The sequence below is a fragment of the Poecilia reticulata genome, linkage group LG15 (genome assembly GCF_000633615.1).
Source record: "Poecilia reticulata strain Guanapo linkage group LG15, Guppy_female_1.0+MT, whole genome shotgun sequence".
NCBI classification, from domain to species: Eukaryota; Metazoa; Chordata; class Actinopteri; order Cyprinodontiformes; family Poeciliidae; genus Poecilia; species Poecilia reticulata.
In genome coordinates this window covers 6,666,917-6,680,330 of record NC_024345.1, presented here as the reverse complement: position 1 = coordinate 6,680,330, position 13,414 = coordinate 6,666,917, and the positions used below count along the sequence as shown (strand labels likewise).

Here is a 13,414-nt window from a genome sequence, read left to right as displayed (position 1 = left end):
GTGCAGGGATAGTTTTGTGCTACCTTATAATTTGTCGGACATTTTTTTCTCTGCACAATTTGTTAATAATAAAGAGGGATAATAAAAATATACAATAACTTTTCTTTTATTTAAAGGAAAATCTCACAGTGCGTCCAGCAGCTGCAATAATCCAGACTGTCAGTCACTTGTGGGAAATTTAGAATCACACAGAAAAGCTAAGAAAGGGAATCAAACTTAAAACTAAACTAAGAGCTTCTGATCACATAATAGCAATTAACCATAGCTGCCATGGTAATAATTACTGATAACTCTTGTGAATAGTCCCTAACATTAATATTATTAGACGGCATGTAATCGTATGTATTATTGTTATAACGGCTGAGCCAAGAAAAGTAGCCCTTCCTGTTGCACCAAAAAGGTTGGTGACCCCTGGCTTAGTTGTACTTTGTTTATTGGTGAACTGAGCTTTGGTGCGTTTCTGTTCCTATCGATGTTGTACTGCTGCCCCTGCCACGTTTAATTTTTGTGTTTTTGGCGCTAGATTATGGAAGCAAACAACTGTTTATTTAGTGTATTTATAGGCTGTGTCCGTTGTCACATTTTCTCCCGTTACAATGATGAACTTCACCATAAATTCTTTGGATTTGTGAGATAGACCATCATGAAATAGTGCATACGTGTGAAGTGGAAGGAAAATTATTTTCTAGAGTTATGCTGCTACTAGCGACAGCAAGTTGAATTGTTTTTGTTGACTTCTGTAGATGTTTGATCATTTGATCATTAGGGGCATTGTAGAAAGATTAAAAAAAAGTAAACTTCTGGTTTAAAAAAAAATTGAGAGTCAGAAATTTTCTAGAAAAAACTTTTTTTAACAAAAACTTAGAAAATTTCTGAGCTTGAAAAGTAAAAAAATTTGCTTGAAAATTTTAGATTAATCTCAAAATGTATCTAGAAAAAACATGGAAAGTTAGAAAAGTCCACAAAAAGGAGGAGTAAATTTCCACCAAAAAACTCAAATATTTTGAAATTCATCTCAGAATTGTTTTAGGAAAATAAGAGACATTTCTAGTACAAAATTTCCACAAGTTGAAAATTTTCTGAATTTTACATTTCTTAAAATAATTATGAGATTTATAACAAAATTTTTAGAATTTTTTACTAGCAAATTTTTAACTTTTGGAGTTCAGAAATCTCCCAAGGAACTTGCAGAGATTAATCTCAAACTTTTAGATTTTTTGGGGGGCAAAATGGACTCTTTCTTTCTGTCTACAATGACTCCAACACACCATGATACTTCAGAGCCAGTTAGTCTTTATTTTATTTTATCTCATCTTATCTAGGTCCGCGGGAGAGGTCAGAGTCCTGACTCAGTCTTGTTGTGTGTCATAGCCAGAAGCAGATGGGAACACTCAGGACAATGAGGAAGGCTGAAGAGCAGCTACCATAGAGACAATAATAAACAAATTTTCTAACCACTAATCTAATCAACGTGGCTCAGGATTTATGTAGCGAAGCCAACATAACAGAGGTGTCAGTAGAAGTAGAACAGAAAGTAATAAAGCAGTTTCTTTCAACTCGAAGCACGTCTCGGTTGTGTAGTTCTTTACAGTAAACGAGACAAACATCACTGAGGTGCGAACAATATTTGACTTTACTTCCCTCTACCCTCCCCTCCATACCGCTATAACTCCCTAAATCTTCCTTGGTCACTGCTGTGCCTCTATAACGACTGGGGCTCTACATCTGCTCTGCTTCTGTACCTGTTTGTTGTTTTTATTTTTGCTCCTGGCTGTACTCGTTTTTATTTTGTTTCTGCTTCCTCAACCTGCATTCCTCCCATTCATTTTCTCCCTGTTATTATTTGTTCAACCCACTTATTAAATCCCTCCTATATTTTCTACCCCTTTCATTTACCTCCCACACTGGCCTTTTGCTCCCATGCCAGTGTTTGTGTGAGTTCTATGCCAACCACTGTGCCAGGATAGAAGCCCTGCGACGCCAGCTTCACCGCCAAGAGAAAGGGAGACAGGTAGAGCACACTTCCATGGCTGGAATGGGGTGGTACTGCAGTTGGGATATACTTAGTGGTTATGTAACTGGAGTTCTGCTGCTGATCATCAGCTGACCACTAAGGTCAGTTTTTTGTGTTTGAATTGGATATTTACCAGGGGACTAACTTGCTTTTTTGACTTTAACCACCAAGAAGTAGAGCCCTGAAAGGCTTTTTGTGTGTTGATGGTTGAGATTAACCTAAGTACACAGCACTAGCTGCCTTTCTGTTATAAATGTGTGCAAAACCTTGTCAGTCGTCCACTAATATCGAAGGAACACAGTTTCGCAATTGGGATGTTTTCATTAAATATGAAACACGTGAATAAGTAAGTCGTTAAAAATAAAAACATGCCGTGCCATCATCCTTCTACCACTTCCTGTTGGATACAGCTGAAAAACCACCTCATCCAAGCGTAAAAACGTTTTTCATATATATATATATATATATATATATCGGTCAACGATCTAAGATTTTCGTAAAGGGAAAATAGGGGCAAAAAAATCGTGTGGCATGAACTATTGCATTAGGTAGTGGGATGTGCCCATCTTCCCTATTTAAATCTAGTGATTACTGAAGGACAATATAATATACAGACTTTATAATCTGCACTCTTGGTTGAATGCAGTATTTATTTCAACTTTGGCATTATGTTATTTAGTTTTTATTCAAGTTCGTTTTTTGTTAATGGAGACTGAGAATATATTTTATTTTTGTTTTTGGTTGTTTTGTTTGTTTAGTTTATCAGTTCCAGTGTTATGTGTTCTTTTGAAAATAAAGTGTATCTATCTATACACTTTATAGATAGATACAGTGTATAGATAAATGATTTAATGTCATTTCCATTAAATCAGTGTCAGAAAGTATTGAAACAATATTATCGTTTATCGCAATAATTTTTTTGACAATTAATCGTCCAGAAAATTTGTTATCGTGACAGGCCTATATAAATAATGTTTTTAGTGTTTATGTTTTTCAAAATTGGTGTGTTTCCAATAAAGGAAGTTTATTTTTTAGAACTCCAATTACAACTAAATATCAGTTAATGCTTTATTATTAGCGGAACTAATGTTTGATTTGTGCTTTAGGAATGGCACAACTAATGTTTTTAGCTAGAATTGCCCACTACTGCTAATTGAACATCAAATAATCTCTTAATAGAGCCAAATGGAACAAATTTAGATGTATATTAGATTTTTGAGGCTCTACTGAAAACATATTTTTCCTGGAATTTTTACTTTGTTTTAAAAGAAACTTCTTTTTACATATTTTTCATAAAAAGAAGTTTTAGAATATGAGCAACATCGTAGCACAAAATAAAATAATTGAAACTGTGCAGGCATCTTGGTTGTTTGCATAACGCTGACTAAACCAGATTTTGTTAATATGTGTTGCTCATCACAGTGAATCACAAACGTCCTCCTTTAAATGAGTCACCATCATAGTTTTAAAAAACAGCTGCCATTTGGAATAAATTAGGACTTTGAAGGCAAATATCAACAGTTGAGGTTGAAGAAATTTTAAACCCTCAAAGCTCTTTTTGCCTTTCATGTTTCTAATATTAAGCATTTTATACTACAAGAGTATGTTTAACTTATTGGTTGCTAATACTAGAGTGTTTACAAAGAGCTCAGATGGTAAAAACTGACCAAAAAGTTCACTTTTATTCTTTCAATGACGGAATTGGGAACAAGATTATTGAAACGCTGAGAGATATACCTTCTGTGTTTGTGTGTATTGCCTGTTGTATGCGTGCATGTGTGTGTGTGTTTCAGCACCAGGAGCAGGGACAACTGCAGGAGTTATTATCAGCCGTCAGAGTTTGTCTGACTCGGTTAGCCTGCACTATAAAGGTCCATATAGCAACCCATCCTCTCCTTCTCATAATAACCCTTGTTCTGTCTTTCTGTCCTTTCTTTGAACTCTTTCTATATCTTCTTCCTTATTGCTTTTATTTGTTTTTTAAAAATCCTTTTTTTCCCTTACATTGTGTTGTTTAGCTACCTGCTTATCCAGCTAGCTAGCTTTGTTCTTGTAGCTAACAGTAGAGATGCACTGATCAAACATTTTTACATTGCTTCTGATACAGATTTTTGCTGATTCAGTATAGACTTCCCAAGATAACATAAGTTCTAATTTAAGCATGAGATGTAGAAATGTCTGTTAATATTGCTAAACCATTTATTTTCCATGTCAGGTAGCTAGCAGTAGAAACAGAACGTAGCCTGCAACATGCTAAGGTTTGCTGCAGCTCAGTTCACTCTTGTACCAACATTATCTTAGAATTGGAGTAGCTCAGTTACTGTAGTTCCGATTTGTTCTTTTTGTCCACTTTTCTTTATAAGTTTTATTATTTTTCAAATTGAGTCATTGCATGTTTGGACTGTTATTCCATCTGGTTTTGAGTGCTGTGCAACTGGAAGGATTTTTGCTTTTAATTTTTTTTACTTTAATGCAGTTATTATGATGCATAACTCTGGCAATAAGACGCTTTTACAACTGGGAGCAGCTGATTATCATACCAAAGCTCGAATAATCCTGAAGTATGGCCCCAGAAGAGGTAGAAAAAAAACATCTCTCAAATTATGAGACCACACAGATTTAAAGAGGAGCGGAATGCTCCAAAAGTAAAAAAACGGCAGCAGAGTGGAATGAGCAAAACCTATCAAAGTATCCTGTGTTAAGCAGAATGACTAGCCGGCAAGCTACCATAGAAATTTTAAAAGCCTTATACTGAAAATGGCTAACTATAACAATTATGTGCTTCATAACATCTTTCATACTGTAGCGTTTTTGTTGAAGCCTGTGCTGGTCTGCCAAGCTGAAAATTGTCCAATTGTGTCTCAATGCATCTTTAGCTAACACTGTTGACATTTTTATGGCGTTCTTTGCTATGCAAGGCTACTTCACCTCACGTCACTGTAGTCCCGCCTTAACTATTGTTGTTTCAACCTGACAGGAAGCTGGGAGAGTTGTGTTAAGTTTAAAAATAAACGGGTTTAATGTGAGCGAGTGTGTGCGTGTGTCTGTTCTCCAGCGTCTCTTTCACTTCCTGTCCCAGTTTGTTTGGACTTTTCTGTCTCCTCAAAGTTGTCTATCTCTTCTCTGTTATGGGTTTGATTGTCCCTCGAAGTGTCCTCCTGTCGGTCTATTGGCTGGAACACGGCATCCACATTGCATTGTTTCAAGCGACAGAGTGGTTTCTAACGGCACAGATGGTTGTCATGGGTACACAGATCTGCCCATGTTTATCCCAGTGCACTCTTCCCTTTTCCACACTCTGTTAGACTTCCTTTATTCATTCAATCATTTTAACCCAGTATGTCAACACAAGAGAGTCCTTTGTGCAAGCTCCGCCCCTCCGCCTTCAGCAGCGCACATTGCTTTAAATAGATTGGTAGCAGCAACATCCATTCCAGTAAAAGAAATCTGAACTTTTTGCAATTTTTTTGAAATGACAAATTTAGGAACACGGATCATATGCAACACTGAAGATGTAAAAACCGAACCAATATATGAAAATATACTTTATATTTTTATTTTTTAAAGTTCACTATCACTGTATAACAAATTTTGCTGGATAACAAATGTTCCCAGTAATTATTGCGATAAATAATAATGTTTTGAGCCCATTTTCAAATAATATGATGATGGAATAATAATTTAATGTTGCCCTCTCAAACATCAATAAATGCTGATTTTGTAAACATTAATACTATAACTGGAAGTTATTTTAAATATCCAAGAATAAACACACAACACGCAAAAACAATAAATAAACAGAAATCAAAACCACACACAAATGAAACATGAATTGCATTCAATTTAAATTCAAAAACACTTTGTTGATCCATAGAGGAAATTAAATTACTAATTAAATAAAATGGATTATGATGTCTCTGTAAACAAAATTACTCTTCAAAAAATGTTAGTCATTAAAATGGTAATTATTGAATACATTTTAATTTATTAGTCTATTAATTAATTAAATGCTTTTTCTGACTGAAGGAGCAGTTGGAAAAAAAATGAGAAAGAAGACCAAGAGCAGATTTCTGCACTTACAATTCATCTGAAACTCCTATACCAATACGTTATTTTTTGCCTATAGTTCTTCTCCCAGCCATATTTTTTCACCACTAAAACATTTCACAAGGAATAAATCAAATGAAGACGAATCTAAAATTTCAACAAGTTTGGAGAAAGAAAATTATAACATTTTAGAAAGATGGTGGAAACACTCCACCTCACTATGTAGAGACAAGAAAACATACATTGCTAGAAGACTGAAATGTATGAAAAGGTTGTGATTTTGTTTTAAATAAAATTTATTGAAAAAAAAGGCTTTTATATTGATTCCTTGTTCCCTTTTGTTGGAAACATGCCAACAAGTTATGCTGCTCCGTTATTGGAAGGGGCGGAGCTTGTCTTGATCACCTGACTAATGCGAAACGTGCTGCTGCTGCTGGTGTTGTTGTTTAGTTGTGGACTGTAACCCGTAGCCACCGACCCTCTGACCCCACTTCGCCCTCATCGCTGTTCCTTTCCTGTACGCCATGATGCTTTGCAGGAACTGCGGGAGATCCACAGCCGGCAGCAGAGGCAGAAGCAGAAGGAGTTGGAGGGAGGCGCTCAGTCACTCTCTCAACCTTACATGCAAACGGCAATTGAAAGGAAGTCTGCAGAGCTGCAGGAGGGCGGGTAAGACAGGAAGAAATACTGAAATGTTTGATCTTTTTTGTTTTGGTAAATAATATGACCTTCTTTGCATCTTATTCTTGCCAACATCCAGGTCATTGTCAAAGGAAGGAGTTTCCTGGCAGGGAGAAACTGGAAGCTCCGCCCCTAAAGTTCCTAGCCCCACCTCCATGTCTGCGTCACACGCCTGGCTAAACAGAGTGACTCAAGAGGAAGAGGAGAGGAAGAGGAGAGGGATGGAGGAGGAAGAGGAGGGCAGGAAGGGGGCCACCTCAGTGGAAGAGAAGGATGTGGAGAGCAGAGGAAAGAAGGACATGCAGGACAAACTGAACAAGTTGTTCAGCCAGCCAGCCGACCCCTGGTCTTCAGCAGGTGAGTTACAGCTGCTGCTGATTGGGATTCTCCTGAATATGTGGTTGGAATTAAATGGGAAGTGGTTATATCAATCAATCAAATTTTATTTGTATAACACATGTCAGCAGCAAGGCATTTCAAGGTGCTTTACATAATTAAAGAAAAAATAAAAACAGCATGTGACATTGAATAAACAGTAAAAGAGAAAGAGATTTTGGAAAAAAAATAAAAAGATTAAAAAAGATAAAAACATACTTTTGTTACGTAATTTAAGCGCCTGTCGTCGCCGGACTCCGCCGTCCATTTAACACGGGTATTATCCAGGCCTCGTCGCCTAACAGGACAAGGTATCCAACCTTGCAGCACCAGGTTCCATAGAAAGAGGAATAAAAAAAATTAATAAATAGATAAAAAGTAAAGATAAAAAGATTAAAAACATTGAAGACATCAAAACCCACACTCCAATCCTAATTTAGCCATAAGCAACTCTAAACAGGTGGGTTTTAAGTTGAGATTTAAAGGCACCCAATGTTTCAGCAGTTTTACAGTTTTCTGGAAGTTTGTTCCAAATTTGTGGTGCACAGAAGCTGAATGCTGCTTCTCCTCGTTTGGTTCTGGTTCTGGGGATGCAGAGCAGAACCAGAAGATCTGGGGGGTCTAGACTAGTGGTTCTCAACGTGGGCGGTACCGCCCCCCCAGGGGGCGCTGGGGACATTTTTACAAAAGTGGGGCTCTGGGATGCCTTTGGGGGGCGTTTGGTCGAAGGTAGACTTTACACCAGGGGTCCCCAAACTTTTTCCTGTGAGGGCCACATAACTTTTTCCTTCTCTGGTGGGGGCCGGAGTCAGTTTGTAACAAAAAAAGTGGGACGATTGCAGGAGTGCCTAAATGTAAAAATATTTTGTTTTCCAGAAAGTGCAATCAAATAACTCTCTCTGGGTTCTTTACAGAACAAGTCAGAAAATAAATAATAAGACTATTAATGACATAAATAATGAAAAAATCCAGGAAAGATTATAGTCCGGATTTTCCGAACTATGAGCCGCACCGGACTGTAAGCCACAACCCCAAAGTTTGTTTTTTTTTAACCAGTAAACATACACATCTATATGGAAGCCCATTTCCGCCACTCTGTTATAAAAATAATAATTAATAATAAATAATAATTATATCATTATAATGAGACAGTATCTCATTATTTTGAGATAATTTATTTTATTTTTTTAACAGGGTGGCGGAAACGGGCTTCCATACATCTAAGCCTCGGATATCTCTGCCACTCCAGGTTTTCCACAACGATGTAGCAGCAGCAGAGGGGGGCGGACACCCAAAATTTGAGTCATAACAGTTCAATTAATATCACATTTATTATGGTTGAAAAAGAAAAAGTTGCCAAGATTTAACAGAACTGATTACGGTAGTTTCCAAGCTGTAACTGTAACAGTAAAAGTGCTGATCTTTCGTGTTGCTACTAGCACGTGCTAAATCAGTGGAACCTGTTTATTACCGTGGACCGTCAAGACTTGGAAATTTTGTTGCGGCCTGGGAGAGGGGGTGGGGGCACAAACAGTCAGATAAGGCTGTACTTAATGTTGGTTTTCCCATTAAGTACTGAATATGCCCTATTTAGGTTGTCTTGGCCCTTTTATCGCAACCTGTGGGGTTTTCCCTGACTGGGAACGAGAATAAAACCTGCTGAATGTGACAGGTAGCCAATCAGAAAGCGCAGTGACGTAAGAACAGAGGGGAATCCCAAACAGCTGACATATCGTGCAACTGAGAGTCTGGTGGATATCGGAGATGATATGTGGAAATGTTTATTATTAAATCTAAAAGATCATTATTGTTTATTCAGTTAAAAATGTTAACTATGAAAAAACATTCACCTCCAAATCATAGTGCAGCAAATAGAGCGGCTGCTCCCGTCGTCTTTCATCCACCGCCTTTTCTTTTTATTACATATTTTATCTCTTAAAATGACTCCACAAACTATAACTATTGCTTCTACATTGTTATCCGTGTTTGCTTATTCTAAATTCCTGCTATTTTGGGATTTTTTACTGGATTATCCTCTGGAATCGGGATGTTCGTGACTGGAATCAGTTTGTGACGTGTGGCTGAACATGAACCAATCGAATCTGTTGGACTTTTATCAGCTCTGTGGTCACAGAGATTTGGAGAATAGGCCGACAATTCTTAAATTTTGCCGTCTAAACCAGACTTACGCCTCAAAAGCTCTACTCCTCTCCTCTTGACCACTGCCCAAACGCTCTGACTCTGGTCGCTATGGTAACGTTTACATATCCCTTCAAAATAATATACAGAAGCGCCACAAAAGCGAACATTTTACTTTCGTGAAAATTTTAACTCATGATAATGACTAACGGGAGCCCTGAGCTTGTTTCTCTGCAACGAGACGATCCCATCAGGGAGTGATGAGAGACAATAACACCCAAAGTGTTGCTTATATCCACAGCCTGCTTGGTCTCTTCCTGGCAAAACAGCTTGAAGCTTCATTGTCTCATTAGCAGTCGGTCGCCGCATGTTACGCAGAGCAGGCTTGTAATGTGGGACTCACCTACCGGTCCGGGATAAATCCATTCTCCTGTCTCTTCTCTGGGCCTTTTCCCCTTCGCAAAGAAACTTTCCAAAGACATCTGATCTGTTTCTTACTCATTTTGCTGCTTGTGGGCTCAATATTGGCACGCAAGTAACCAGACTTCCAATGATTCACTTTCTGCTAAAGAGCCCCCTGGTGGTTGAAGAAAAATCCACATATAAATGGCTTGTAGTCCGGAAAATACGGTATATGAAAAAAAATCTAAATGCTCTCTGGTATTGTTCAGGGGGCCGGACCAAATGTGGAGGCGGGCCGGATCCGGCCCGCGGGCCGTAGTTTGGGGACCACTGCTTTACACCTTAAATGCACAACAATGCCAGTTTAGACTTTGAACAACTTGGTAAAACTGTATTGTGTAACATTAAATCATGCTTGGCTGCAACTGTATCGATGGCAGTTCTTCTTCTTTTCAGTGTTTGTTAGCTTCTGTTAGCTTCTTGGTGCAGCTCCGTTCTCCTGCTACTGGTAGCTAAAATCACGATACCCTCACTGTGTATCCCTCTGAAAAATGAACCCATTTAAATAAATAAATAAATAAATAAGTCCCTCCATGAGTGATACTACAATAGAGAGCGTTCATTTTATAGCCTTAAAACCAGAGCTGTAAGAGGTCCAGTATGAAACGGGGGTGATAGAACAATGGTACCACAGCACTTTTAAATTTCAATAATCAGAATGCAGAAATTGTTTCAGTTGTTTTAAAATGTTTATGTCAGTCTGCCTTTTCCCCATCGATACGCCCTGCGCCTTAGGGGCTTAAAAAAAAAAAACACATGCACATTGTGCAAAACTCTGAAACAGGAGAAGTGGGATATAAAACGGAGCGACGAACTAGCAACAGGAAAGAAACTAAAGTGGACATTGCAATAAACCAAGAGAGGATAATACTAATCAAAGGGAACTAAATGGAAATGAATGAAGAACAAAATGTATGGAAGTAAATATGTGCCATCAGAATTTGAATAAAAAAAGCATCTGAAACTTGAATGTTGTATATTTGCGCTTACTTTTTTAATTTCAAAATTAATTCAGAATACAATTTGACCTAAAAAAAAATTCTGTGTCATTATTTGTACATGTTTGCAATTTTCATTTGTTAAAAAAATTCACATTCCTATTTCAAAGTGATGAAATTTTCAATATATATATATTTTTCAGTGTTAAAAAAAATTCAACTTTTAAAAATTCAAATGCAATATTTTTAGTGTCCTAAAAATTCTACTTGCTCAAATTCGCCATCTCAAATTCAGCGTCTAAAAATTCGCTGTACAAAAATGGCAAGGTTACTTCAGGTCACAGACATTAGCAGTCGTTGTCAGATTTCAACACTGAGCCAATCACATGACCCAAGTGTCTTGTTGAAGAAATACCAGCATCACCGAGGCTAGCAACCGCGGAGGCGAACGCAAACCCAACCTCAACGGTGAGTCTATGCTTTCATATTTCTGTAGTATATTTTATTTTGCGCATGAATTTTGTTGCATGATATTAAAGCTTGATTTAAAACACGGGTTTGGGCCGTTGTTAATCTTACACCATGTAATGCTGGCATATTAGTTCTCGCTACCTCCTAGACCCCCTCTCCCCTTCTCTTGGCTGTCCACACCCAATTTTCCCGTGTTTTATTTCAAAAAGGAATATCACTTGCGCCAAGTCTAAAATCTTTAAAGATAACTGATGGGGGGCGACTTTCTGGGTTGTTTGTATGTTGACTGAGACAGGCAGTCTTAGTAAAAGTCGTAATTTTCCAGGAGATGCTACCGCTAATGTAGCTAATATGGCTGCCTTGTATGCTTCAAGGAGGGGCTGTGAACTCTTCCGACATTAATTATAACCACAACCCCATTTTGTTCATCTACTGTATTGTTCATGTGACTTCATTTATGAATAAATTAATAAATTTATGGTCATTATAGTGTCATCCAAACTACTGCTTCTCTTATCTGACAAGTGTTGATATATACTAATTTACATTGTTTTTCTTTGCAGTACAAAACGTTGTTCTGTTACCTAGCAACATTAGAAACGACCTCCTTTGTTTTTCCATTTGATTTTAACTCATTAACTCAAGAAAATATATGCTTGCAAGTACAGCTGTTAACTTATTTTAGATTAAATATTATTGTGATTTCTCAATACTGATCTACTGATTTCAGATTCTGTTTTTATTTTACTGACAATGTTTTTGACATTTTTTTTTTTTCTTTTTTCTCTATTCAAGGAACTTATTTTGGATCATATTTTTGATACTCTGTGATTGTTTGGAGCCATTTCTATTTCTACAATTATAGATGGTCCTGCAGTCAATCATTTGGCCACAGGTGAAGAAGCAAAGTGATGACAGCATTTATGTTATTTTGAGAATAAGGCGTGCAATACATACATATGTTGGCACAGTTGTCAAAACGCTGGTTTGTTAATAAAATTTGACTGACCTATCTACCTACCGATCTGATAATCAGGTCGTCTGCAGGTCATTTAGCTCCACGTTCTCCACGAACATGCTGTGCGCGAACGGAGAAGGGTGACCATCGTCCGGCCACGCCCCGGCCCAGTGGCGGAAGGCTCTCCTCGCCGACCCAAGTCGGACTGTTTTTTTAACATTTTTTATGTCAACAAAGTGGCTTTAGATATTCATCCGGGGTGCTTCGACTAGGGTTACATTTAAAGCCGAGGGGGGGAACAGAGACTGCGGTGGCAGCGTGTCGGTTGGTCTGTGTTACCCAGAAAGCAGTTGGGCACAATATCGCAACACCAACACTGTGAGTGAAGCAACGACTGGGGCAGCCTACTATATAAAGTACTTGGGGACTGCTTCTTTATTATTATACATCCACATTTGTAGAGAATGGAACAACCGTACAGGTGGCGACCATAACTGTAGCATCTATTCTATAATCTTATAATGCGGTGTGTCTTATATATGAAAAAAGTTTTAAAATAGGCCATTCATTGAAGGTGCGCCTTATAATCCGGTGCTCCTTATAGTGCAAAAAATACGGTATTCAAAAGACGTGAAATTACCCACTGAGATTTTACTACAATTTATGGTATTCTTAAATATTGAAGCCACGCCTCCTCCTTTTTTGTGTTTTCTATTCTCACTTAAAAAATTGTACGTAGGAGGCGCTGATTCAATTAGTACGATTGGTTCATTAATGTCATTCAACCATGTTCCTGTCAGAAATAAAACATCAATATTATGCTCAGTGATAAAATCATTAATTAATAGAGCTTTAGCACAGAGAGATCTGGTATTTAAAAGAGCCAGTTTAAGTGACTTGGAGGCTGAAAGTTCTTCACTCTGAGGTTCCTTTAGGCAGGGGATCAGTCTGAGGTTTGAATTAAGACCTCAGACTATCTAGAAAAATTGAAGGTGCTAGTATGGTGCGCTCTATAGTCTGAAAAATACGGTAATTGATTTTTAAAAGATTTTTTGAAAATGAATTATCTGCAAATAATGCCATCTTCGAGTATCTGCTGTAGCAGTGACTAGCGGCGTAATCATGTAATGTTCTTACCACTAGATGGCAGTAGGTACGGAGCATTTTACATTAAAACAAGAGAATTAGTGATGCATGAATGTTACAGGTAGCGGTGAGAGCTACCTGTATCTGAATCTAGAAAGACTGTGATGACAGTGATGGAAAAGACAGTGAAGCTCAGCAGTAGTTGGAAAGAACATGAGTCCATTTCCCACAACATATCTGTGT

At 37.7% G+C, this 13,414-nt stretch overlaps 1 protein-coding gene across 7 annotated transcripts in view; it reads left to right on the top strand.

Annotated features, from left to right (window-relative positions):
- Positions 1 to 13,414, top strand: part of itsn1 (intersectin 1 (SH3 domain protein)) — a 74,948-nt gene that overhangs the window by 31,220 nt on the left and 30,314 nt on the right. For 4 of the 7 annotated variants that reach the window (XM_008429026.2, XM_008429023.2, XM_008429021.2 and 1 more), the window contains exons 18-20: positions 1,928 to 2,011; positions 6,600 to 6,730; positions 6,822 to 7,099. In XM_008429026.2, the coding sequence (XP_008427248.1) occupies positions 1,928 to 2,011; positions 6,600 to 6,730; positions 6,822 to 7,099 (493 nt within the window). The remainder of the gene's footprint in view (positions 1 to 1,927; positions 2,012 to 6,599; positions 6,731 to 6,821; positions 7,100 to 13,414) is intronic. The other 3 variants (XM_008429029.2, XM_008429028.2, XM_008429027.2) reach the window with 1 other exon arrangement.